At 40.4% G+C, this 27749-nt stretch overlaps 4 protein-coding genes across 4 annotated transcripts; 2 read left to right on the forward strand and 2 right to left on the reverse strand.

Moving 5' to 3' along the window:
• The first annotated feature begins 5610 nt into the window (after positions 1-5610).
• On the forward strand, positions 5611-10236 carry LOC128857869 (chromatin assembly factor 1 subunit A). Its single transcript, XM_054093671.1, has 4 exons — positions 5611-6531; positions 7168-8470; positions 8530-8702; positions 8798-10236. Exons 1-4 carry the CDS (start codon positions 5743-5745, stop codon positions 10157-10159), a joined length of 3627 nt encoding a protein of 1208 aa, XP_053949646.1. The 5' UTR covers positions 5611-5742; the 3' UTR covers positions 10160-10236.
• Positions 10237-10550: 314 nt separating this feature from the next.
• On the reverse strand, positions 10551-11325 carry LOC128857870 (uncharacterized). Its single transcript, XM_054093672.1, has one exon. It carries the CDS (start codon positions 11217-11219, stop codon positions 10653-10655), a length of 567 nt encoding a protein of 188 aa, XP_053949647.1. The 5' UTR covers positions 11220-11325; the 3' UTR covers positions 10551-10652.
• Positions 11326-17131: 5806 nt separating this feature from the next.
• LOC128857872 (mitosis initiation protein fs(1)Ya) lies at positions 17132-23201 on the forward strand. Its single transcript, XM_054093675.1, has 4 exons — positions 17132-17323; positions 17383-17676; positions 17764-19651; positions 22747-23201. The coding sequence occupies exons 1-4, from the start codon at positions 17306-17308 to the stop codon at positions 22929-22931; spliced, it is 2385 nt and encodes a 794-aa protein (XP_053949650.1). The 5' UTR covers positions 17132-17305; the 3' UTR covers positions 22932-23201.
• On the reverse strand, positions 23059-26436 carry LOC128857871 (integrator complex subunit 4). The gene is made up of 3 exons (XM_054093674.1): positions 25413-26436; positions 24808-25341; positions 23059-24702 (listed from the first exon to the last, which is right to left on the reverse strand). Exons 1-3 carry the CDS (start codon positions 26343-26345, stop codon positions 23320-23322), a joined length of 2850 nt encoding a protein of 949 aa, XP_053949649.1. The 5' UTR covers positions 26346-26436; the 3' UTR covers positions 23059-23319.
• Between the last annotated feature and the right edge of the window lie 1313 nt (positions 26437-27749).

The following is a 27749-nucleotide window of genomic DNA, read 5'->3' on the forward strand; positions in this document are numbered from 1 at the left end:
GACATAAAAATGTTTCCCTGGCTGACTTCCAGTGAAAGCTTGGTTTCATTCGGTTCAGTGGAAGCGAAGTTATTGCGTCTTAAGGGTCAGTATGTTTGTGTCATCGGTATAAAAATGAGTTTCGAACAAAGAGCTAATATCAAATTTTGTTTTAAAATCGACAAAACGTTTAACGAAACGTTTGAATTGATGAATAATGTTTATGGCGATGATTGTCTATCTCGTGCCAGAGTTCATGAGTGGTTTACACGTTTCAGAGATGATTGTGAGGTCATAAATGGCATTGGACAGTAAAAATCAGTAATCACCGAAAACTCCATAGAAATTGGTCGTAAATTCATCGTAAAAAATATAAAATTTGTCATTGTTGAAATTCATGGAATCGGAATTGAATATCTCCAAAAAATCGGTTTATCGCATTTTAACTGATAATTTACGAAAGGTCTGTGCCCGTTTCATTCCGCACAAATTAACTGAGGACCAAAAATTGCTCAGAATTCAACATTCGAAAGACCTCATTAAAGAGGCGAGAAAAGACGAGAACTTCCTTTACAACATTGCAGCCGGTGATGAAACGTGGTGTTTCCAACATGAACCTGAAACTAAGCGTCAAAGTGCCGATTGGAAAGCCCCAGACGAGCCACCACCCAAAAAAATCACGTTTGGAGAAGTCAAAAATCAAATCGATACTCATTTGTTTTAACGATTCCAAAGGAATTGTCCACAAGGAGTTCATGCCAACGGGCCAAACCGTCAATGCAATTTCCTATCTTGGCATTTTGAAGCGGTTGTTGCATCGCATTCGTCGAATTCGCACTGAATACCGCGAAGGAGGAACCTGGTCCTTAATGCATGACAATGCACCAACTCACCGATCCACTCTTGTGACTGATTTTTTGACTAGAAATCGCATTTTAACCATCAATCACTCACCGTATTCGCCTGATATGGCACCCTGTGACTTCTACCTATTCGGGAAATCGCATTTGGCCATGAAAGGAAAACATTTTGCGTCCGTAGAGACCATCCAAAAGGCTTGTACTGACATCCTGAAAGACATTCCGGTGAATGACCTGAAATACTCTTTCAAAAAGCTTTTAGCTCGCTCAAAATAATCTATCAAGGCCGGAGGGGACTATTTTGAATAAACAAGTTCGAAGTTATCAGAACAAAGCTCCCGTATTTTCTATTTTAGCTCAGTCTTGTTTATTTTTTACTTAACCTTATATATTCAATGAAATTCAAAAGCAATAATCAAAAATAATTAAAGTTGTTAAGAAACGCATTATTTTTTAAGCTATTTCTATTTATTTCTGTAATAATTATTATTTCATTTAATGAAGGTTACACATACATATACGCTGATCTGAATAGATCTCACATAGATCTCAAAAGTCCATAGTGTTACCAGTGTTGTTGGAGTCGTGTTAAACATGATTCGTGATACATGTCTTGGCGAGTTTTAATAAACAGTTTAAACTTGTGTCAGCAATATCTTTCAGAGATGAGAAGTATACCGATCCCAGACAGTTGTAATGAGTTCTGCTTAGAGCAGGGCTATGGCAAAGAAGGTGTTCTAGCGTATCCCTTTTGTTCTTCACATAAGTTGTACGCATCGTTTTGAACCAATCCTATTTTAGCTGCGTCATATGGGTTTAAAAATGTCCCGTCAGCACTCCAACCAATATTTTACATTCCTTCCTTGGGAATAATAAAATAAAGTTGGTTGTTTTCGTGTTGCAAGTTCGTAGCATTATTTTAGCAATCCTGTGGGAGGTCGAGGCTTCCCCTCTATGCGGTGCTTCCAGAGTTAGTTCCTCGTGTAGTTCCATCTTCAAAACCGTGAATCAGGGATATATGTTGGACGTACTCATCCTAAGCAAGCGGCTGCCTGCCTTAGCAACCTCGTCTACTCTCATTTTCCTATTCTTTGTGCCCTGGTACAAATTAAATTTTGACCTATACAGATCGCATCCATTTTAGATCTACAGTGTTGCATGCACTCCGAGCTAGTCATTACAGCCATTATTGCATTAATAGCAGCTTGAATATGGATGAAGATGTTTGTGCGAGTGTAGAGGGAAGCAAACTACAACGCTAATTCAGCTGTTTTGGTCACAAAATAGATCTCAGCTTGAATTATGCTGCAGTGATTAGGAAGCATGAAAGACTTTTGGAAATCAAACTGCGGACAAAAGACAAACGCTCCTACTCCTTCCATCCTTTTGGACCCATCTATAAAGAAATTGTATACGTGGTAATCGGACTCGAGGCCCTTCTGCCATCCATTCTACTCTAATACAAAGCCAGGCCACTTGCCAAAGTTTATTGTGCATTAACATAGTCTGACCTTCCGTTTACAGTGGCTAAAAAGCCGTTGTGAGAATTGGCCAGTCACCTTCAGTCTTAGTGCAGATCTTTTGGCTGACTTTCTTACTACTGATTTGACTGGATTTGTATTTGATTGCCACTGTTGTAGTTGTTAAAATGTTAACAGTTAAAATGCAAAAAAAAAGCAAAAACAGTTAAAAAAAATCAATAAGCGCGTAGTTTTATACGCGCTTAAGAAATTGTTGCGGATGACGTTGGTGTTTCCAAGTTTTGTTATATACTTTTGATCGGCTGTTTGCAACCTACTTTATCGACTCTAAATTTAAATTAAATGTCAACAAAGGGCCTCTTCTTTTCGCCAAGTCTTAGCAAGTGGCGAATAGATGAAGCAAATGCTACAAATGAATATATGTCGCCAATGCGGGAAGAGAGCTGCCTTAAATTACATGTGTTGGTAAGGCAGTGCGTCTAATCAGCTATAGCCATACTCGCTAGCGGCAAATCTTACTCGATAGCTTTGCTGTTGCTTTCGCATGCAAATTTTTCGTCAAGTTAATCGAGTGTAGAGAGGACAAGCGGGGAAGTGGCGAATAGAAGAGGCCTACATTAAGAATTCTGCTAATGTCGATTATTATTATTAGTATTATTGCTAAAATGTCGAACAACTGTCGAAGTAAATATCGCCTATAAGGTTCTAGCTAAGGTATTGTGTGAAAGGCTGAAGCCCACCATCAACCAATTCATTGGACCTTATCAGTGTAGCTTTAGACCTGGAAAGTCTACCATCGACAAAATATTAACAATACGCCAAATCTTGGAGAAGACCCATGAAAGAAGAATCGACACACACCATCTTTTCGTCGACTTCAAAGCTGCATTCGACAGTACGAAAAGGAGTTACCTGTATGCCGCGATGTCTGAATTTGGTATCCCCACAAAACTAATACGGCTATGCAAGATGACGTTGCTTAATACCAGCAGCCCCATCAAAATTGGAGAGGACCTCTCTGAGCCGTTTCATACCAAACGAGGTTTCAGACAGGGTGACTCGCTGTCGTGTGACTTCTTTAACCTGATGTTGGAAAGGATCGTACGAGCCGCAGAACTTAATCGCTCAGGCACAATATTTTATAAGAGGGTTCAATTGTTGGCGTATGCCGATCATATTGACATGATCGGCTTTAACAACCGCGCTGTTAGTTCTGCCTTTTCCAAACTGGTTAAAGAGGCAAAGCGAATGGATCTGGTGGTGAACGACGACAAAACGAAGCACCTCCTGTCATCAAACAAGCAGTCGACGCATTCGCGTATCGGCACCCACGTCACTGCTGACAGTTATGATTTCGAGGTTGTAAAAGACTTCGTTTATTTAGAAACCAGCATTAACACAGATAACAATGTCAGCCTCGAAATCCAACGTAGAATCTCACTTGCCAACAAGTGGTACTTTGGACAAACTAGGCAAATAAATAGTAAAGTCCTCTCTCGACGAACAAATCTAACACGCTACAAGGCTCTCATCATGCCTGTCCTAACGTATGGCGCAGAAGCGTGGACGATGACAACATCTGATGAAGCGACTGAAGATTTGGCGGAAGATTTTTAGACCTTTGCACGGCGAATAGGTCTCCTCTGCGTTGGAAAGATCAGGTGAACAAGGACTTGGCTTCACTTGGCGTGTCCAACTGGCGCCGGTTAGCACGAGAAAAAAACGACTTTGTTAAACTCGGTCAAAGTCGCGTAAGCGGTTATCGCGCCAACTAAGAAGAAGGAGACGATTGGCACAATCCTATGGGCCGGAACAGAATTTTAGTGGCACATCGGGTAAATGGTTGATGGGAGCTGATCAACTGATTCACTTCCGGTGGAAAATTCGGTCGGGTAAACACAATTGCCACAGAGACGGTAAACACTATTGCGACGGGACGGTTTTCAGCTGCCATTTTGTGGTTACAATAAATATAATTTTGTAGTGAAATAATTTCGTTTGCTATATTTCAAGGAGCATTCATTAAAGGTGGTGGCACTAGTACAACAACAATGTTCTGTACATTTGATTGTCAAAGCAAAGTATTGAGAAACTAGAAACCGAGAAACTTGTTTCTGCTGATTTACAAACACCACCTTTAATAGACTCGCCTTGCTATATTTGTAAAGCAACTCGTGAAGCTCATTGTTACAAACAAAATTCTTTCTAAATGATAGATATGTATTTTGTGGGTTTTCTTGTGCAAATCAAAGAAATATTTGCTTGTTATTACCTGCTATTGCTTGTAAACAAAAAATCGTCATCAAGTGACCAGAAAAACAACTCTGAGCCTTCAATCCGGCGAAGAAAATAGAAATGAATATAGTTATTTTCCCCGCCAGCAAGAAAACCGTCCATGCCACAATTCCGTGCAATTTCATACGAATGAATGTATTTTAATTTTGGCAGCAGGTACACGTCAGCTCGTTAACCGTCCGCTGCAATTCTGTTTAGCACATTAATGAAGATGATTCTAGTTGTTGTTGTTGTAGCAGTAATACAGACCCCGTCAGCGTTGGGTCGTCTTCGTCTAACTCATCTAAAGATACGCCCAGGAATCATGCTGTTTCGAAAGGTTGGGTCCAGAAAGAGAGGGGTGTTAGATGAGTAGGAGGAAGGTGATTCTAGTCTAATAGGTGTGTCACAATTTTGTATCGCGCAAATTTTTATTATATCAAATTAAATGCAGAAAATATATAAATGGAATTTAAATTAATTGAGTATATAGCATTCAAATACGCCCTTATATTGATAAAAGCTTGGAAGAGTAGAGAATAGACTAGACTTAACCAAGTTGTCCTGTATATGCGTTCCGCTGTCTACGATTACCATAAATTCTATAAAAACCCTCTTTCGCCTCAATAAGCATTAATTTTTATTTCACAATCAACAAAAACCTATTTGTATACAACGAAACAAATCATTTGCCTTTAGACGACAACATCTGCTTTTCTTTTTGTTTAAATGCAGAACTTTTATTGTGCCACCACGGTACGTCACGTCAAAAGCGCTGCCGCAACGGACCCATTGTGACAGCCCTATAACTGAGCTCTGAAATTCAAATTTAAATTTATATTTTAGTATTCCTGCATCCATACATTTAATATGAAGTATATACACTTTTTGGAGGAATTTAATATGTATTTCATATAATTTTTAAGAGGTTTAAAAGAACTTACGACTTTTGCTTATTGACACTTACAATCAGCTGACACTTTGCAATGATTTTCGCATCCAACTTCATGGTGTGTATTGGCGCGCTTTTTGTTTTCATTCGCGCACGATTTGACATTTTAAAAGCGCTGTGTAGGGTTTTCTTGTGTTTAATTTCATAGCTTTTATAAATTTTAATATTTAAAGGGTTCGGAATAATTTGTTAAGGTATGCAAAAGTCAGCGGTGAAAACGCCTACTACCAATAAAGGGGAAGGCAGTGCTGCGAAGAAGTTGAGCGGAAAAAAACTTGTGCAGGCGCGGCTGCCATTTAAAATAATATCATCAAGCCTCACCCCGGCTGCTGGAGTGTCTGTGCCCTCCAAGGGTACAACAACGCCTGCACAAGATGGGCGGAAACGCAGGTTGTCGTTTGAAGCTGAAGATAAAATAGAAACAGAAAAAGAAGAGTCTGATGCGTTGCGTGGACGTTCGACTAGCAAAGAAAACTTGAGCGCAAAGAAAAAGAAAACAACAGATAAAGATGATGATATTATATTGTTGGATGATGATGATATCTTGGAAGAGGATGACGACAAGAAGGAAGAGATGAAGGATAATCAGAATATTATAAAACAAAAGCTGAACAAAAATGTGGCATTAGCATCTCCAAATACAAACAAATCAAAAGCATCAATTGGACTTAGCGGAGTGAACTCACCAAACACACCAAAAACAAGAGGAGCCAAAGCGAAGGAGATCGGAACACCCGAAAATTCTAATGCGAAAACTGGTACACCCGGAAGTGCGAAAAATAAATCCAGCAGTAAAGCAAGTGGAAGTGCAACAAAAGTCCAAATAAAATTGCCACTTGGCAGTGCTAAGAGTAATAAACGGAAAAAAACTAAGGTAGAAGTAGAGTGCGTTGACGCTGAACTCGTTATTTCCAGCGATGAAAATGATGCAAATCCAAAAAAGCGACAAAAATTAGAAAGCACCTCAGAGAAACGTGCTGAACAGGTGTGTGTAAATACTTTAGTTGCATTGTTTATGCATCAACCTCAGATAGGTTATCTATGTATATGCCCCAAAAAATGAGATTAAATTTATTGTTCGTTCATCATATAAGGGCTTAATACTGTAGGAAAACCAAAATGGTATTCACCAGCATAATTAGGGATAGGAAACCTGTACATAGAAACGACTATTGTATGAATGATACTGCAGTTAATAAGGCAGAAAATTAAATACACTTTTTGAAGGCCCGAACATGGAATTGTGTAATGTACATTTACTTGTTCAATGTGCTCGCACACCAAATGATAACCCGCGGACAGACGGACGACGCTCACTGATATCCAATAGTTTGTATAGAATATTCTCTGTTATTCCTACAATGAAACCTAAATTAATCCCTTCCTACGAAGGTTCACGCTATCTGAACTATCCATATTTAATCATATACTGCTCCCACAGCATGTATCCACCCAAACTTTCAGAAACTATTTTATATATTGTATAATTTTACAGCAATAACAACAGAATACTCGTAGTATTGGACGTGTGACAGCTTTTCTTGAATGATGTATATATTCCACTGCTAAAGCATTTGTGGCAAATGAATATTAACCTATAAAGTCTACTTTTTTTATACAGGTTGAAAAAGTAATTAATTTGACTGCGGGGCTTAGTGACGCAGAAACAGAGGAAAATGCGGATGTTTTGGTTCTTGAAATTGGTGGAAATGAAACAGATGTTGCCGATTCAGAGTTAGACAGCAGAAGTAGCTCTATAAATATTAACTCGAAAGGCACACCATCGAAAAGGGGTACTCATACCCAAGTTATTGGTGATGATATTGCCAATAAAAATGAAGAATCTCATTCGGTAAAATCTCAAACCACACCTCAACATTCAAAGGAACTGCGAAAAAGGGGCGGCGATAAACAAAATCAGGGTTCGGATGATTTTCCAACAAAGAGTAATAAAAATGTTATTTCGAGTTCCAAAACTAAAGTGGAACCGGTTAAAGGTGAAGGGGGACAAAGTCGGAATATAAAATCATTGCCGACAGAAGAAACTAAACAAAAAGAAAGTGTCATTCAAAAGTTTATGGATACACCTATAATTATAAAGGATTCTTTGGGCTCCGAAAGTTCTTCATCTTCCAATAATGAATCCAAATCGCACGTTGAGAAAAGTGGTACTAAAATGATTGTTACTCCAAAAATCAGCAGGGAAGATGCAAATACGACATCAAAGAAAAATCTCACACCGAAGCAGATAAAATTAATGGAACAACGACGTAAGGCACGTGAAGAGAAGGAATCTCGGTTGCAAGAAGAAAAAATGCAAAAGCAACGGGAGAAAGAAGCGAAAGAATTGGCAAAGAAGCGAGAACGAGAGGAGCGCGACGAGCAACGTCGTAAAGAACGAGAGGAGAAAGATGAGCAAAAGCGTAAAGAACGCGAAGAAAAGGAACGGAAGCGGCTGGCAGAGCTGGAAGTGAAAAACGAAGAAAAACGGAAACGTAATGAAGCAAAAGAGGAAGAGTTGCGTAAAAAGGAAGAGGAGCGAAAACGGAAAGAAGGTGCGGATTTGAAAGCTAAGAAAGAAGCTGAAGCTTTTCAAAAGTTCTTCAAAGCAAAACGCACATTAAATGCAGATGGTGATGCGAGTCAGCTGCAGGCACATCAAGACGAAGGTTATGATCCGGAAACCCTCGCTTTTCGTCCATTTGAGGTGAAAGGTGACATGAAATTAGCGCCTTTATGTCGCAAACAGTTATCCCCAGAGTGTAGGCAACAACTCGACACATGTGTAGGCGCGCGCACGGATTCCATGCCACAGAGTCAGGATTTGTATCTGGTGGAGCTGAGAAATGGTAAAATAACACCTGGCAAATGGAGACGTATATCAGTAGACACAAAAGCATCCGAAGATGATATCCAAATCATAGGTTATTATACTTTTTTTTTATCATATCGGTGACCCACTACTTTGCTGTTATTTTTGCAGATGATGATCTAGATCGGGCTGGCCTGGCAATTGTTGAAGAGACACATGCACCAATTGAACACTTCCGAGCCAAGTTTTACAAATTCCATGAGAATCGTAGACCACCATATTACGGTACATGGAGGAAACGAACGAGCGTTATCAAATCCAGGCGTCCCTTTGCGCAAGATACGGTACGTGTTACTTATTCTATATTAATCGAATAGCCATATTTGTACTATATTTTTGAAACAATATACAATACATACATATATGTTTCCTTTTCCAGAAGTGTTTTGACTACGAAGTTGATTCTGATCTCGAGTGGGAAGAGGAAGAGCCTGGCGAGTCGTTGGACGGCAGTGATGACGAAAAAGAGAAAGAGTCAGAGGATGACGACTACGAGGTCGACAACGAATGGTTTGTGCCACATGGTCATCTGAGTGAAGAAGAACTTCAAAATGAAGACGAAATTCTCGATGCAAATACACGCGAAGCTCAAAAGGCAAAATTGCAAGTTTTGCAGCAAGAGTTTGCACAGGAAATGAAAAAGAAAACCGAAAAAATCAAGCCGCGTCTTATCGGCTGCATTTGGGCAGATGAAAATGGCAATCAGCCCGCATTGTGCCCGAAAATAATCTGGGATACCTTAAACAGCCGTGCAATGTTATGTGAAGTTCCACCTCTATTAGAAGATCCCGAAGTCCCAGAGAAGAGTGAAATCGGCTCACCAACTTCTAACCGAAATGAGAAAACAGTGGAAAAGGTGAAGCCCATAAAAATAACCGAAATAATGTTGAAGGATTTGGTACGCCTAGTACATGGCAATCACCATTCCAAAAACTTCTTAATAAAAGAGTTTATAGCTTACTTGGAAGCTAACGAGGAATCTATAAAGAATGGTGAAGTTCGTGGACCGGTGAAATCGTTAGTAAGAGAAAAAATCGACGATTTCGCAGAATGGACAATTACAGAGTCAGATAATTTGTTACAAAATAGTAAGAAAAAAAATAAAAAACGTTTGTGCTGGATCGTATCTGCTGATGTATTAAAGAAAATGGATCTGGAAAATCTGGGATTGCGCAACACTTGGAAATATACGTTGCAACCAAGATCAGCAAACGAGGAAACCACAAAGGTTGAGGTTGAAGTTGAAACACAAAAAGAAACTGTCACAGAGGCGACAAAAACAGTGGCTAATGACGAGGAAAAGGAAAGCAAACTCGAAGGAAAGCCAAAAGCGAAAACAGCTAAAAATAAACAAGCCGGTCATCATCACAAAGGTAGAAAGGACAAAAGTAATTTTGAATTGACGAAGTTCGCAAAGTTGTTGCCAGCGAAGAAATCTCCTAAAATTACATCGGTTTCAGAGACGAAACAAGATTTAAAAGCCGCATCTGATGACAGCAAACCAGTGGCGAAATCAGCAACTCCAATGCCCACAGAACCGGCTGCTAAGGTTAAAAAGCGAGTGCCGCTTCTGATGTCTGTGGCGCGTGGACAACATATATCGCAGCCAGTAAAGAATGCGCTCATTAGTGAATTCTTACAGAAAAGCTCCGCCGAAAACGAGGCGAGTTCTAGCAAAAAAGCAGATGTTCCTCCTACGACCATTTCAAAAGAAGTCAGCGAAGTTGTCGAAGTCGACTAGGCTGCTTGTAGTGATTAATTTAGTTTTATTTTAATTTTACTATTGTACTCTCACATGTACCGTTTACCCTGTCACTTTACCACGTTCTTGCGTACATACATATTCCAACGCACGAATATTTAGTGTAAGTAATGTATTTAGTGTAGTATTTAGAGTCCAACAACATAAATAATAAGAGCATTTGTCAAGGACGTTTGTGTAATGTAACTACGAAGTATCCAAGTTAATGTTCTCAATCAAATACTTAGCTCAGAAAAATATTACTTCATCTGTTAAAGTGGTTAGTTTACTAAATTACTAAAAACTATTTTTAGTTTCCATATAAGGACATGAGCAGATAGCGTAAAAAGTTGTATTTTCTTTATGTTGTTAACGCGAAATACATACATATGAGTTAAATCGAAAATAATTCTGCTTAAAGTCCATAAATTGTTTTCAGTAGAGAAATACATACACCCGGTCAAATTTGAATCGAATTTCCCCTGGCTGCATTTTAACCAGTTCTCGCTGAGAGCTTTGGGCCCTCAAATCGTCGAAACCATTTGAACTTCATCATTAGTGTATGAAACCACAAGCCACCCAGATACAAAATAATCCGAGGTTCCTCTCCAGATCTTCTGTCGGCTTCTACAAAGACCACATCACCTGCGAGCACCGCATGCATCAAATGGACTACTCCGGTAACGATGCCAGTTATAGCCTGAAATTTTGAGTAACCAAAAAATGGATGTTCCGCATCTTCCTCGATTATTTCCACACCCGTCAAATGAATTAAATATAGATCCTTTTCTGCATGATACATGGTAAGTATGGCCGTTAACGTGTAACCAAAGCATGCGAAACCATTCCAAATCATTTCGCTGACCAATGTTGGATCGTGATCCATGCAAATATTTAAACAGCCAAAAAAACTAATGCACGTGAAAACCGAAAATATAGTGATGTATACATATAAATCTTGTGAGACGGCCACATTTAGAAATCCTTCAATTTGTATGCCCATACAAAGGCAGCCCAGGCAACCTTCAATCAATTTGAAACAAAACCAGATGCTACGCATTTTCTTGTTTATGCTAAAACGTTTTCAGAGAACCAGCCGTTCGATTTGTTTACGCAATGAAAGTTTTCCGATTACTTTTATAGTCATTTATATGACAAATTAATTATACTGTAAATTCTACAAAATAAAAAAGTATTTACTGATGCATATGGATTTATATTTGAAAAAAAAAAAAATACCTACAGTGTGAACAAGTGGTTCTAAACTGGGCTTTTTAAGAACTAGCAATTGGAGATCACATGGTACGGAATCATACCAAGCCAAGGACTGTTACTCTTGCTTGGCAGTGCACTACTACTACAACCACCACAACCATAAGTCGGTTGAGTTCATACGTAAAAGTTAAGACTTTGCATGGCACAAATATTGTTTGATTTGCAATGGTGGACTTTTGTAGTCTTTTATATAGATTCCGGTGGCTCGAGGGCGAAACAGGATGAATGTGAATCTTTTATATGTAGCTGCATATAGGCTAGGCTTAAAATTATTTTTGCTATATGGTCGAGATATTTTTGGTCAAGAACAGCACCATCTAGCTATACAATTAAGAGTTCTATAGAGTTGTTGTTGTTGTAGCAGCATAAACATCCCCCATACAAATATGCTGCTGAAGTGACAGTCCTTGGCCGGATATAAATCCGGGTCATTCCGGTTACGTAGAACCAACTGTCGTAGGAACGAGTTCTATAGAGTTTTTAATGCTGATTGTAACCGTGGAAAAGTTATTTGACGAGAATTAAAAAGATAACAAAGATCAAAGGTGAAATTTTCAAAGCCAAAAGTAATCACGCGTTTAAAATACTAATTAAAATACATTTTATTTTATGTAGGTTAGCCTGGTTGGCATAAAGCCACGCATACCACTTTTGGTCCCTAGCGATACCAGATGGAGATCGCCCTCTATGAATACTGAAAGTAGACATCATGTAGGATGTCAGCGCTTTTGGCGAATCTAAGCACAGTTGGGAGATCCGCTTTTGAGACGTTCTCCCGACCCTCAAACAATGGAGTTCCCAGGCATTTTAAACGCGTTTTTAATAATGCCAGACAGACGCACAGAAGGTGTTGCCTCAACATCCTCTGCATTTCCTGCATTTATCCGTGTTAGCAATCCCTATCTTGTACGCATGTGCAGCCGATAGATTATGACCTGTCAGCATACCTATGATAGTTGCGCAGTCCTTTCGGGAGAGCGTAAGTACGAATTGAGTCAGTTTTTTCTCGTTAGTTCTACACATAACTTTTGCTGTTTTGCATGTGGTCAAATTATTGCACCTAGCTTCCACTAGTTTTTCCATGTAGTCGTCCATTTCGTTGTATATTACATTTAACGGTTTTAGTATCTCGTTGTCTTGTTCCAATGTTAGTCTAACAGCACTTTTTGCTATCTCATCTACTATTTCGTTTCCCTTATTTCCTTTGTGACCAGGTACCCAGTCGATACGCAGCCTACTGTTTGCGGCTAGCCTTTCTATGGCCTCCCTACTCCGTCGAACATTTTTGGACTTAATACAATATGACCTTATTGCTTTTACTGCTGCTTGACTGTCCACGTATATATTAATTATTGAGTTCTTTCTTGTTCTTGTGTACACTAGCTCCGCGGCTTTCCCCACAGCAAAAACGTCCGCTTGGAAAATACTGTTGTTGTTGTTGCTGTAGCAGCAAAAACATTCCCCATACATATATATGGGGAATGCTGCTGAAGTGACAGTCCTTGGCCGGATATAAATCCGGGTTGCTCCGGTAACGTTGAACCGACTGTCGTGGGAACCCTGGAAAATACTGCGCCGGTCTGGCAGCTTGATAGATTGCCTAATCCCTAGTTTTGAGCAATAAATGCCCACTCCCACTCCGTCTAACGTTTTAGAGCCGGCTGTGCAGGTAAAAACTCCTATGGCCAGGCTTCATGCCTTTGTGCCAACCCTCCTCTTCAATTTTAGTACGAAACCTTATCTCCCAATTAAAGTACGGATACATGTAGTTTGTGCAACCTGAACTCATCTTTCCTATTCCTATCCTATGTCCGAAGGTTTTACAGGTGAATACTCCAGCAGCCACTAACCTCACCGCGGATATCGCTGGCAGATTTTCCGCCATAAGGTCAATGGTTGGCATGCTGAGTATCATTTCCAGCGCCACCGTTGATGTGGTTTTCATCGCTCCTGTTCTGCACAGAGCAGCGAGTCGCTAAATCCTTTCCAGTGGCCTCATCGCTGAACACCATAAGTTTTCGTGAGCACTTTTTACTTTTTACATCGTCGATTTTCGTAATACAATTGTACGGTTTGTAAACATTGTTGCGCCGGAAGTTCTTCCATGATGAAATGCCAACGGATACTCAAAAAAAAAGTATGTATTTATTGTAGTTTGACAGTAGTCGCGCGTAATCTGTCAAAAAACCCTATTGGGAAAAAGGACCTCCAATCTGATCAGCCTTTACATTGTTGTGCAGAATAAAAGCAATAAATCTAGTTACATCAAAGTTGTTGCTATATGTGTTTAAAGAAACACTTTTACGAATTTAACATCAAGTGCATATTTGTTATGGCCTAATTGAAAAATCGAGAACTTAAACTCCTCTGTCCCTGTGAAAGTCTTTAATCAGCTTCGATGTGTGTCTCAGGTCGTGCTGTGTCGTGCTGAAGTACTACAACAAAACGGCATATTTCATAACATCATTGTTATCTGTAAGATTTATTTATATGAAAGTCTGACCATTATGGTATCGATTTATAAAAAAGGGTCACCGCCTCTTTCTGAAAAACGCGTCCACACCATAATTTCACCCCCTGAATCAAGATACTTTACTTTACTACGCCGGAAGGAATTAACCTTAATACGGTTTTTTATTTTGATTCATCGCTAAACAAAACTGTTTTCCACATGTAAATAGTCCAATTTAGATGTATTCTGACCGAATTTAGTCTGCAAAATAAATATCAATAACTTTCTTTCTTCACAATAAAAAAGTGTAATAAGCCACTTTACCCAGTTACTTTTTTATAGACAAAAGTTTTTTCGCTGGTCTGTAACTATTCGAACTATTACTTTGTTTTTGTCTGCTAATAGTTTACGCCCTAATTTTTATTTTACTTTATATTTTTATTTAAATGGCGGGATGAAAATCCACAAAAGTCCGGGTATTCCACCGTCCGTGAGATCACTGGTGTGTAAGGAAATGCTAAAATTCAAAGTTAGCTTATTCCATAAACGAAAGCGAAATTACTGTTTATCTTTCATTTGCATGTGATTACACTGATTTAAAGTCATTATAACTAGTTGTCGAATAGTTTACGTTTACTCCTTATTGGATTAAGCCTGACACAATGACAAAATTGGTGTGTGTAAGAGTTTACCTCGCCGCGCTCACACAGCTCTGAACCGAGGGCTGTAAACATGTCACTACCGTTACAAGTGTGGTCAACCAATATTCTGTTGGTAAGTTGTATATCTTTAACATCGAACTAACAATTTTTGAACCTGGTCTTGCTGGTCAATTTATGAAAACCTCATTGATGTGGCAAATGAATTCTCCTTGAATATTCTACAAATTCGGCTATCGGTTCGCGCATCCGTTTTATGTGAGCGGTTGAACTATACTTTTAAATAAGTTGCAAATTATTGATCGATGGATTATGTATATTTTAGCTATTGAACTTTGCAACACTCCATTTTGAAAATCTTTAATTAATCGGCTTTAACTCTATCGCAGTATTTCTGATGCGATAGATAAAAGCTGGTACAACTTTAAAGCTCTTTCAAGTTATCTGCTGCCTTAAATTACACTGGCACACAAACAAAAAAAGTTGTCTGTACACCGGGCGCCACCTATCTACGGGCGTATTTTTCGACCCGCTGTATGAAAATGACGTATAAAAAGAATTAGAAGAATGATTTTCCTAACTTTCAAACTGTTATCCGTTCTATACCCTCTTTTATTTTCAAATGATCTACGGAGAGGATTTCTCTTTCGATTGTTATTATCTTTTGATACTCGTATATCTCTTTTGAGTGTCCAGAAATAGTTTGCCATCATGCTGATATTCCAATTTCCTTGATACCTAGTCTCCATTTCACTTATGTCTTGATGAAAACTTTCTCTCTGTTCTTCACTGTACTCCCCAAGATTCTCAGGAAAGTAGTCGATGTGAGAAGCTAGGAAGTGTAAGCTAGGTGAAGTCTAGCTCATGGGAATTGTAAATTTCAAGTTTTCTCTTTTTTCCCCCTTCGTGTCAACATAATATTATATCGGCCACAAACAAAGTGTGGGACCCAAATTTGTAATTTGCATGCAAAAGCATCCTTCATAATTTCGTTTTAATCTATCTGAAAACATTCTGCGGTTTTTTACCGGCTCAAACTCCCTACAAACGTAACAAAATAGATCAGGACGGGTTGGGTCCAGAGGGAGAGGGGGGTTAGATGAGTCTGATTAAGGGGGCATGTGAAGAGGTGGTTAGTGTCGTGCGGGGTACCTTCACATGCCGGACATGTGTTTGGTATGTCGGGGTCAATTCTGGATAAGTAGGAGTTTAACCTGCTACAATATCCAGAACGTAATTGTGCCAATGTTACACGAGTCTCACGGGGAAGCTGGAGCTCTTCATCTGCAATGGGTGGTGGTTGGACTCCGATTACGGCATTCACGGGACGGGAGTTCATGAAGGTGGTAACGGACTCCCGGTGAATGTCGTTTATTGACTGTCTGAATACTGTCCGGTCCAGTAGGTCTCGGTCAGTTTTGTCCTGGAGTTCGTCAGCGTAGTCGAGGAGGTGTCTCCTGACGTACCTGGGAGGCGGCTCAGGCTCAAGCAGGTGTCTGCAGGGGTGAAACCTGCGGTAACACCCCAGCAGGAACTGCTTGCTGAGCAATTTGTTGTGCTCCGCGACTGGGAGCATTTGTGCCTCGTTGTGCAGGTGTTGTATAGGTGACATCAGGAGGCACCCGGTCGCTGTCCGTGGATGACGACGCCTGTGGGTCTGCTTTCTCACCTTAAGCAGACGCCGATACTGAGTTTCCGAATCCCTGCATCGTAAAGTACTCATCACTTGTACCTGCCATGACGGCACACACGCCGTTAACCCAGGGCGGTTTTTGGCAGTTTTATGAATGTTTGAGGGGACTATGGAAATTACATGAAAATCTTCGTAAATCCGGATCCACAAAATCTTTTAAACCAAAATAATCCCAATTTTCTCCGATGTTTGCAATTTTTAAGGATATTTTAAAATTTTTTTAGAATTAAAAAAGTTTATGATTAAAATACGATCGAAATTAGTATGTAACGGATCAAAATACGTAAAAATTATGATTTCCTTAGATCTCAATTTGTTTTTTTTTTTTTTTGCCAGAACATCGAATTTTCGCTATTTTTTGGCGTTTTTTGCAGGCAAATTTAATGCTGAACGTGGCGTCTTCCCAAAACAGTTATCTTATTTTTCATGATTTTGAAAAGACTGACGTCAAACTCCTTTTCTCCTCGACTTTTTCCTGACCAAGGATGCTGCCCTAGTAAACTGCCCCTGTCTATTACGATGAATCTCACCCGTCGTCTATCACAATATTTCTCTCTCTCTCTCTCTATCAAACTTTTTTCTTTATCATGTTTGGCCACGCTTCAAAAAAATCTCAAGGAAACGCAATTCGCTGAACTAGGTACATATGCCTACGTTGTCGAAATAAAGTTCATGTAGCTTATCTTTCCGATCAGACATTTCCTTGGTCGTTAGTTCCGTTAGAGGCTTTCTTTGCAGCGACAAACCAATTAAGGAATAGTTAGGTATGCTTATTTTCCCAAATATACCTATGTATGTGTGTATGCATATAAATATGGAATTCTATTTGATGGCAAGCAGGTCAAGTCTCGAAAATGCTTGTAAGCAACAACATCCTCAGTATTCACTTGTAAACCGTTAATTCAGCAAATCTTATACATTTCTAATAATGTTCGTGTCATATTGGAATACACATTCGTGCATACATAGTTTAGTAGTACATTTGCAGCTTTTTTAAATCGTTTTAAGTGTTGAAAAAATCTAAGAAATTATAAAATTGATCTAAGTTTTGTAGTTCTCAATTAATTATGAAAGTACCCAGCGAAGTAAGTAAAAGCAAAATATCTATCATGGAATCAAATTACATCCAAAGTCCACTTTAAAGATTATTTGTAGGGTGTGTGAGAAAGTATTCTGCTGTGCCGAGTGCCGTTACAAACATGAAATAAAAATACATGCCATAGTTGTGCAAAACCATAAAAATCAAGGTCAAGCGAATACCAACTTAGACCCTTCCATTTTAGAAGATCGACTAAAGGAAACCGAGATTAACCAAATAATTCTCTTCTGTCCAATTTGTGAACGAAAGCCAATGCCGCTACAACGGGATATGTATGCGGAGTTGTTGGCGCATGTTGAGCAATATCATCTGCCGCTGCGCTGCCGGAAATGCTCTAAGGTTAGTATGAGTTTATATATAAATTTATAGGCAGTAAAGCACTTCAGTTCATAATCCAACTCTCTTTTTTTTTGTTTACCTGTGTAGGTCTACAACCGTCTTGACGAGTTGCAAAATTTCTCTACATGCACGTACACCCCCATTCCGGTATGCTGTTATTCTGGCCAAGGTTTTTATAATAACCTCGACAACTGTGACTCGGTGGCCATGCAGAAAGATTTCACCAAAGTAACAATTTCTACCCAAACGTCTCCGCAGGCCCGCCAACATGGCGAGTTCCACGACACACCAATGTCACTAATTAATTTGCGTTGGAAGGCTAAGAGTAAGCTGACTCATGAGGAATTTGTCAGTGATAGTATTTCCTCGTTGAAAAATATTTCATCGATCAATAATAGTTCGGGACGTCGCAGTTTGGATGCCATTGCCAAACCTCAGGGGCAACTAGTGCGCACTACCTCGACGCCAGTGCATGCAGAGCTGCTTTGCACCAAGCACACCGAGCGCACTTTCAATGCTTCCGGAGGCCAAGTATCCAGTATTTATCACAGTGGTGCTGAAGCGAGTAATCACAGTCCAGCAATGGTTGCAATGACGAATGTTGCTGCCGGATCGCCATCGAAACAGCATTTGGAAAGCATTAATCGTTACCTAAAAGTGGGCGGTTCTCGCAGTAAGATAAGTACGGCGACTCCCTTGAGACAAGTAATGTCAAAGAGTATACAGAAGGCATTCGCTGAGCATGGAGTACTGCCTTTGACACGAGCTAGCGACGTGGATATGCCGCCATTGCTTCAAAACATGTTTGACGCACAAGCAACAGACATTAACAGCGGCTCAGTTGGTTCACCGCTGGATTTAAGACTATCGCCTGCGGTTCGACGCATCCACAGCCAACAAGTTTATATGAGTCAGCTTCAAGCGAGCAATGCTTCTGCAGAACGAAAATCAGCCAAGCCACCGAATCTACGCCATGAAGTATTACGCTCATCACAGAAACTCACTACTACCGAGTCAATTGTGATTACGCGCACCAAACACATGCACCAAACTGCTTCGAGTCGTCTAAGTAATGGGCCTATCTCCATTGCACCCAAAAGTCTCGACGAGAAATCGACGACATCTTCAACGTCGACCAGTAGCGATAGCAGTGGTGTTTCAACTTGCAGCGGTAGCTCCATGTATAAAAGCTGCCAGAGTATTGAAATCATTACGGCTACTACAGCACTTAGTGAAATCCAACAGGACTATTATGCTGTCACTGATAAAATTGACAATGCAATGGAAAAAAACGTCCCCACAATTGGGACACCCATAACGCGTATTCCAGGGGCACTCATAAATAAGAAGCTCATACGATTTGATTCCCCCTGCGAAGAGGAGGAGTTCAAAAACTCTAATGAAATTGAAAATTGTGGACAAACGGACAAAGAAAATTGTGCCGCTGTTGAAAAAGTAAATACGCCAGAGAAATCCACATTGTCGTACGCGTCAGTACAGCAACATAGTAACTCCGGTAATGCAGGTTCAAAGGCTAAAAGCAAAGTCACCGAAACTCCGCGCAGTACACACTCTTCAGTGTCAGATGTATTCTTTACTCCGATCACTTCGCCTATACGCAAGTATAAAAAACTCGCGATGGTAGAAAGTGAACACCAATCACACGAACTTAGTCAAACTGCATCACTTCGTTCCATCTCGTTTCGAAAAAGTGGAAAATCTGAAGTATCTGAGAGCTCGGAAACCAGTTTTGATAACGAAAAAGTCGAAAGCTTACATGGCGAAACTCCTAAATCTAAGGTTGCCCAAAAAAGTGCTACCACTCTGGGACGATCTTGGTCATTTGGTGCTTTACTAGGGTCCGTAATGCGATTGAATCCAAAGCGTAAAAGCACTGCTAAAGAGAAAATTGAGACACCACCAGCCGAAAATATTCGTTCCGATTCGCTAATTAAACGTTGCGCTTCCATAGCTGGTAAGTGAATAAACCATTGCTTAGATCATTCAAAAGAGATTTTTCGGAAGTAGAAATTAAGTCGAAGAAATAGAGTGTCGTAGAAGTTTTTTTTTCGACTTTTTCTGTCTTCTCAGGAAATGTCGATCGCGTCAATTGTCTTGCTGAAAAATGCTCCAAAAGTCTGTGCCGCGGCTGTATTTCGACTATCCTTTTTTCAATCGAAGCAGAGCTAAACCGTGAAAAGTTTTCAAAATCTGGACAGAAGAGCACAAGATGACTAAGGGAGCGATTTGATTAAAAAATTTGAAGTAAATTAGTATTGGACATTATAGGATGCCCGATAGGAATAACCTTCTCATGTTAGGTTAGAGGCGACCAAGCAAGGTTCTATTTATAAAATAGTAAAAATAAGTTGATTGAAGTTTGCAAACTAAACATTTTATACGTTACTCGGATATCTCGTAGAAGAGGCTCACTTTGGTGAAAATTCTAGTTCATCCGTTGTGGTACAATTGAATGGGAGGGAAATGGGAAGAGGAAAAGGGAAAGAGGGACGTGAAGGACGCTGCCTGCTAGTTAAGGAATAGGTGATAGGATGATTACACCCTGTATAAGCTCGTACAGAGTACTCAAAAACGTTCCCCTTACAAAACGGACCAAAACATCTACTTAAACAACGACGACGCTATGTAAAAGTAAGCCAACGCCTTCCCACAACGGATCTATCGCTAAGCACCTGGGAGATAAACCTGTTGAGATTGGTTTCGATCTCCCATTTAACTAGAAATTTAATAATGGGTTCCGGTAGGACATAGTTGAGCAAGCGGCAAACGCCCCCAAAGGAGTCCACTTATATGCAGGTAAATCAACTTTCCAATGGCTTTCAACAGAAAGGCAGACTGAATGACTTGAAATCCTTAGGGAATACATGTGAGCTCTTGCCCGGCTTTGATAGGAAGAATATTCTTTCTTCCCTCCCACGTCCCTGCAATGACGTGGGTACGGGTCAAGACGACTTGAAGGACTTGAACGCCCATGTCATCATCTCATCTACTAAGCCAAATCATCTGTATGAATATCAGATTGTCTTATACAGGTTAGGATTCATTGGAAAAACATCACGATACCAGTAAGGACTGACAAAAGCATAACAACGTGAAACATCCCCAAATATTTTAATATAATGGTGTTGGGGCGGCAAACCGAAGACAGCCGACTACGCTCCCACATGCACAGAATAAATATATCTATTGTTACAGAAAGCCGGTTTCGTTCTGAACATCATCATATGTATGAACATACCTATTTTGTGCAAGAACCCGATCTTGGTCAAACAAATATTGAAAGCTCTTAATTTTTATTGTTTGTTTGTTAACAGTAGTCGTAGCCCCGCCAGTGTCGGGTATATCACCTGTCATCTTCGTCTAGCTCATCTAGGGGTAGGCCCAGGAATCATGCTGTTTCGACGGGATGGGTCCAGAGGGAGATGGGTGTTGTTGTTGTAGCAGCATAAACATTCCCCATACTTACATACGGGGAATGCTGCTGGAGTGACAGTCCTTGGCCGGATATAAATCCGGGTCGTTTCGGTAACGTAGAACCGACTGTCGTGGTTCAGAGGGAAAGGGGTGTTAGATGAGTCGGTTTTAGGGGGCATGTGAAAAGGTGGTTAGTGTCGTGCGGGGTGCCTTCACATGCCGGACATATGTTTGGTATGTCGGGGTCGATTCTGGATAGGTAGGAGTTTAACCTGCTACAATATCCAGAACATAATTGTGCCAGCTCGTAAATTTTATATTTTCGACCGCTTAACAAATCAGGAATTCGGCTATCGAAAACTTCCCAGCATATTGTTGTAGCAACAGTAATCAGCCCCAAGAGGGTTTCGTAAAGGTTGCTGTTGTTGTAGCAGAATAAACCTTCGCCATACATGCTTGGGAAATGTGCTGGAGTGACACTCCTTGGCCGCATATAGGTCCGGATCGTTCGGGTAACATAGAATCGACTGTCATAGGAGCGTCAAGGTCATCTTTTTCGTTTACCGACTAAATTAGGACAATGTACCCTGCGATATCAATTGGAAAACGGCTTCCGATATGATCTTATGATTATCGAGTTGGTTTTTGGAGTGTTTTTCACGTCAGAAGTCTGGATGCACGTTCACTTCGTTGAGCACCATCCCAAGCGGAGTTCGGGTGGAGGGCTCCTAGTTTTCGCGGTTGTTGTAGCAGCATAAACATTCCCCATCCTTCTATACGGTGAACAGAGAACGTTAACGTTCTCTGCGGTGAATGCTGCTGGAGTGACAGTCCTTGGCCGGATATAAATCCGGGTCGTTTCGGTAACGTAGAACCGACTGTCGTGGAAACGGAGTTTTCGCGGTAGTTCTCTCTCCTTGGCAGCGATGATATTGTTATTGTAACAGTCCTTGGCCGGATTTAAATCCATTTCGTTCCAATAACGTAGAAGCTCGGCAGTCGCAATGATGCTGTCCCAACTGCGACGTGTTGAAATGTTCAGTGCATTAATGTAACGGATGCACATGATCGGGATCCCAGGAGACTTCAATGCATTTTCTCCTTGAATGCTATAGCATGGATATCTCAGCCATTCGCAGCCGGAAGAAAGGCACATGCACTCAGTCCAACCCGGCTTTATCTTAAGTTTAATAAGAGAACTGAGTCTGGAAGAGGTACTGTAATGAGTAGAGGACACAAAAGACCCTGGGGGGAAGTGCAAGCCTCTAATAAATCTAAATCGAATGCAAGAGACTCTATTTATTGGAATACACTGACGTACATTTTTAGTATTGTTTGAGTGGTTACCCACGTTGTCACACCAGGAATATTGGGATTCGATAGCAGAATGCTATGCTAATGTTGCGATTTTCTTGAATCGGTGTTGGTGATTCGTACTTTTCACTCGCTACTGGCGTACCCAAATTTGACCTATTTATCCATATGTTGTTTCCTGCTAATATTAAAAAAAATGCGCCAAATATATTATTTAACAAACGGGAATGTAGAGCATTATGTAGGCTATAGACTCTAAACGGCTTTTCAAAAACTATCAGAATACGCATATAGCTCATCCCAGCGCTTATTTCCCTGCAGGATCTCTCATCCGAACACAATCCCTCATTGATGAAGCACAACTGCAAAACCAAAAACGAAAACGCTCATATACGATGGATCCCAGATCAGTTGCAGTTATTCAGAATTCCCAAAACTCTTCAGGGACGAAACGTTTCCGCATACAAGGACGTAAACCCATCGAACGAATGCGGAAGGATATTTGAGAGAAATTATTAAATTCATATCCTTACAATATAATAAAAAATAGTAAAAAAAAAAATATTAAACTCGCTGATAACAATTTTAAGGATTTTTATCAATTTTATAAATTAAAACATACCTGTTAGTAAGTGAGAAATTATACATGACAATTCTGTGCAAGATATTTGGGAACTTATGTAAACTTTAATACAATTAAATGTTTTTGTTAAATTATCATTGATGTAGTGCCTTTTTTGTTGTTGAGAAAATAAATGTTCTGTTGTTTTGCAAATGTATAACGGTGTTATTTAATTTTGTTACACTTGTTGCTGTGCAAAATACTCTGAATTCAACAGCGAAAATATACACACAAATAAACCTACATACTGAAAACTGTTTTCCATTTCCATATTACACACCACGTCGTACAGGTTTCGGTGCGAATAATATTTTCGCCGGTTTGCACAACTCCAACTCAGTGCCCGGCCGCACGGCTAGACACAGCGTAATATCCACCGACGATGCCTCCGTCCAAACGCTGTGTGAGAGCAGAATAGTGGTACGCAATCGCATGCTGGTCTCATGTTCGCCCTGCTCGGTCATAATTTTCTTAAAGTCGGCCAGCTTTGGCACCACTGTATGCACGTGTTGATCGGGATATTTAATTTTAATACGCATTTCCTGCTTCTGTGTTTCCTGCAAATTATCGAATTCGGCAACAAAGGGCAGCGCTGCAATCAAACCAGCGGTTACTTTAATAACATTGTCCTGCGCCATTTGAGCACACGGCTCGACAATGCGTGCTACACACATACGTATGTTGACGTTCGCCGGAGGCATACGCACCGGCGAAGCGCTTTGTACTAAGGGCAAAATTTCACGAAATACACGTCCCGGTTTTGGATCAGAAATGTTACCCAACTGCGTAAGCAACGAAGTCGTAAAAGGATCTGGTTGAAATTCTTCCTTTTCGTCAAGGAAATTACTAATATCTGCAGCCGTCTGGAGTAGCATCTGGCAAGGTCCAAGCGCGCTTTGCGAGCGATCCCTAACGATAAGTACCAGATGTAGTGCACATGCACGCAAGCAAATTTGTTTGACAAGCAACATATCGCCGTAGGTGAGCCCTGAGAAGATGTGCTGCAATTTTAAGCAATTGCGAATGAGTTGCGCCAAGGACTCCTTTAGTGGTGCGCGACTGCGCTGCGTAGTTGTGCAGCTTTGCAGCTGATCCAATTGTATTTGCGCGGCCAAGAATGTTTCTAAGAAGTTTGCGGTACCATACATTTCCGGGTCGATTTCACCTAGACGCTGCAAATTGCACTGGGCCGTTTTCAATAAGGAAACTCTATCGCGCACTATACTAAAAATGTCATGTATATGTTGGAGTATTGTATTCAAGTACTCCCGAGAGCTCTCTGCACCTTTTAAGGGGTTGATGGGCTTTGTAGTAGAAGCACCTTCAATGGGTAGTTGAGGCACAATTTGAGGCATTGCATCTCGCAGGTAGGCATAATGCTTCAGTGTTACATCTGGAAACAGACTGATTAACGGCACCAGATGCTCGGCGGCGTTGAAGAGTAAAATTAATATGCAAAGGTATGCAGGATCTTCCACATCGCGTTCCGCGCTATCAAAAAAGGGATGATCTTGCAAAAGGTGGGAAGTGACGGCCATACAGAGGTTGGGATGCTTTTGCCCAATTTTACGCATACAGCCGAAAGTAGAGTTTTTATCTTGCGGATACTTGGAGAGCACATCAAGTAATTTTTGAACAACCATTAAGAGGCATGCCTGAAAAAGTAAATAATTTCATTTTAATTACATTAAATTAAATCTAAAAAATAACTGAAAAAAAACCGAAAACAAGCAACGGCACTTGTTTACATTTCCATTTACCTGTGTTGAGACGCGACAAGCACCCAGCATTAAGTGCAACCCCTCACGTACATCAACCGAGTAGTCTTCTAAAGAGCTTAACATAATTTCCAGTTGATCCTCGCGTAATACAATGTGACGAGCTATTGCAGTGAGGCTATAAATTGCCTTCAAGCGCACATCTTCGATTTCATCGTTGAACATATCTACTAGAAAGTCCAGGCAGGTCACCGCAAAATCTGGATTGCTTAACGCTAATTTGCACATGGAATCTACAGCAGCTGTACGGACTTCTAAAAATTCGTCCTCTAAACCATGCACTAAAGCACCACATGCGCCACTAGCCACTAGCGAGATAGATTTGGAATCCAGTCGTTCCTGTGGTGCATCATCAGCCCAACGTTTGCCAGTCGACCACTCACCGCTCGCCACCAGCTGCGCACCACGCTCATGGGCCGTTTTCTTACGACGTAAATTACTCATTAACTTTTTGTCGAGCGTCTGATGCAGGAATTCAGAGCTGACTTGAGTCATGAGACCTAAGTGTTCTGCAGCCTATGGTAATAGAAAGAAAATTTGTATCGTACATAGAAAATATTTATAGTTAAAAATTATATGCAACATACTTGTGTACGTATTTGTATGGAAAGATCGCAGAGTGCTCCACAGACTTTACCAAACGCTGCATCGATTAAACGTATTTCCTCGTCTTCATCTCCGCCACTAGCTATCATGTGATCCGGATGGCTTACACCAAGTTGAAAAACTAATTGTAAAGCTTCTTTCCGTACACATTCGTAGTCGTCTTTCATTGCTTCCACAGCTCGTTGATAGAGATTTGGTGATAAGGTAGCACCGCGTTCCCCTAAGCACAAAATCGAACGCAGTGCTTGTGAGCGTACTCCCGAGTCTTGTGAATCTGCATAGTGCCCTATTAGATCCATTACACCTTTCCGAGCATCATTTAATGTAACAAAGGCTGATAACACCAACAAGGCATATTTTTGAGTATGATGAGAGTCGGAAGTGAGTTGTTGTTGGGCAAAGTGCGCAATTTTGGTGACATGCGTTGATGGTAATAGTTTCAAATTGTTTATACCAATCTTGTGTAGACTGTACAACCCTTGTGCGATTACCTTCTGTGATCGCTCTTGCTTCAAGACGGCAATAATTCCATCGATTAAGGCGTTGACCACTTCGGGTACCCGCACATCAGAGAAATCGGCAAGTAAGCCGAGAATCTTGACTCGCACAGTAGTGTCTCCATCACGCTCTTGGCGGAATATTTCCATCAGACGGCGTATAACATCGTGTATTTCAGCAACGTGTGCATCTTCCAAAACTAACTCATCCGCAATCTTTACTAGAACTTCCAACAATTCTTTACTACTCTGCTGACCGTGTCCCGACGGAACTCCCTCCAAGGATACCAATACTTGCAATATTCGACTGCCTGCGCCATTTTTGGCTGTTGTTTGAATACGAATTTTTTTCGAAGACTTTTGTGTCACCTCGATGGTTTCCGTGACGGAATGTGGCCTTTTCACTGCTGAGGCCATTTCAGAAATAAAATAAAATTTTATTTTATACGCTGCTATTACCAAAACAAACAGGAATAAGAAATTAGGGATGCAAGTTCAATATCGATGGCAACACCCGCGAAGCATCGATAAATCGTTGACCAATCAACTTTTTTAGTACACTGAAACATCTGTTAATGTAGTTTAGAGGGTTGCGTTCAAGAAGGATAGACAAACAGATTACGCCTTCCGAGTTCGCCGTGCGGAAGAGCGGATTAATAAACAAGCAAAAGGAAGAGGAATTACTTGTTTGTGAAGAAGAAGAGTAGGCGAAAGTAATGGAAAGGACCAAACACAAGAAATTACACATACTTTCTTACCATGGCGTCTTCCGCATAAAAACGCAAACAAGCTGAATTTGGAGGCTTTATGCTAATTTGTGTTCTCACAATTTAACACATGGCACTTCATTTGCATTAGGTTGATTAGTTTAAATCTCACAAATCACAATAATACCAATTTATTCACTGAATTTTCACAAACATGCAATTTCTCCTATTTTTGTTTGTTTTATATGCAAACTGAGCTGACGTCAGAATTGCGAAAAATAAAGTAACTGTTTTTTAATGCCGCCACCTTAAATATTCTATTCGCCTTGGATAGCGTTAGCCATTACAAATCGCCGGGTTGGTGGACGTACTCCGAATATGATAGCGCCATCTGCGTGCCATTTGTATCATCAGTATAATACAAAAAAAACGAATGCCTTAAATGTGGGGCAAAACTGCTATGCAGGTGATAAAATACAAGAAGCAAAAGCAACTTGAACTGTTTTTCACGAATTTTTCACTACAGCGGCCGTCATACCTGAATGAGTTGGTAAGTGACTACCATTTGGAAATACGCAAGTTCGAATCTCTGTGCATGAAACACGAAAATGATAGAACAAGTTTTTTTCTTGTAGAGGTCGCCCTTCGGTAGGCAATGGCAAACCTTCGAATGTATTTCTGTCATGAAAAAGCTCGTCATAAAAAACATTTGCCGTTCGGAGTCGGCTTGAAACTGTAGGTCCCTCCATTTGTGGAGCAACACCAAGATGCGCGCCACAAATAGGAGGAGGACCTCCACCGAAAAGGTTTTAAGCACCAATTATTTATTTTTAAGGTGCTTCTTTTCAGACATCCGTCTGCCTAAGACAAAGTATTCACATATGCATATAAACAATTACGTGATAAGCATACAATATACGGTTACGGGAAATTACTCCCCTGAGGAGTCCGACAATGGTAATAGCTTGGAATGTTACATATGGAGTTATCCTAAAAAATTAAAAAATACAAATTTTTAAATCAGTACAAGCGAAAATGTCAAAACCAAAGTTGACCAAAATTTCATATGTTTTTTTCTCGTTACCGGTTTCACCTTCCAAAGAAGAGAGAAGGG

This window comes from Anastrepha ludens, chromosome 3, assembly GCF_028408465.1.
Source record: "Anastrepha ludens isolate Willacy chromosome 3, idAnaLude1.1, whole genome shotgun sequence".
Classification (NCBI taxonomy): Eukaryota; Metazoa; Arthropoda; class Insecta; order Diptera; family Tephritidae; genus Anastrepha; species Anastrepha ludens.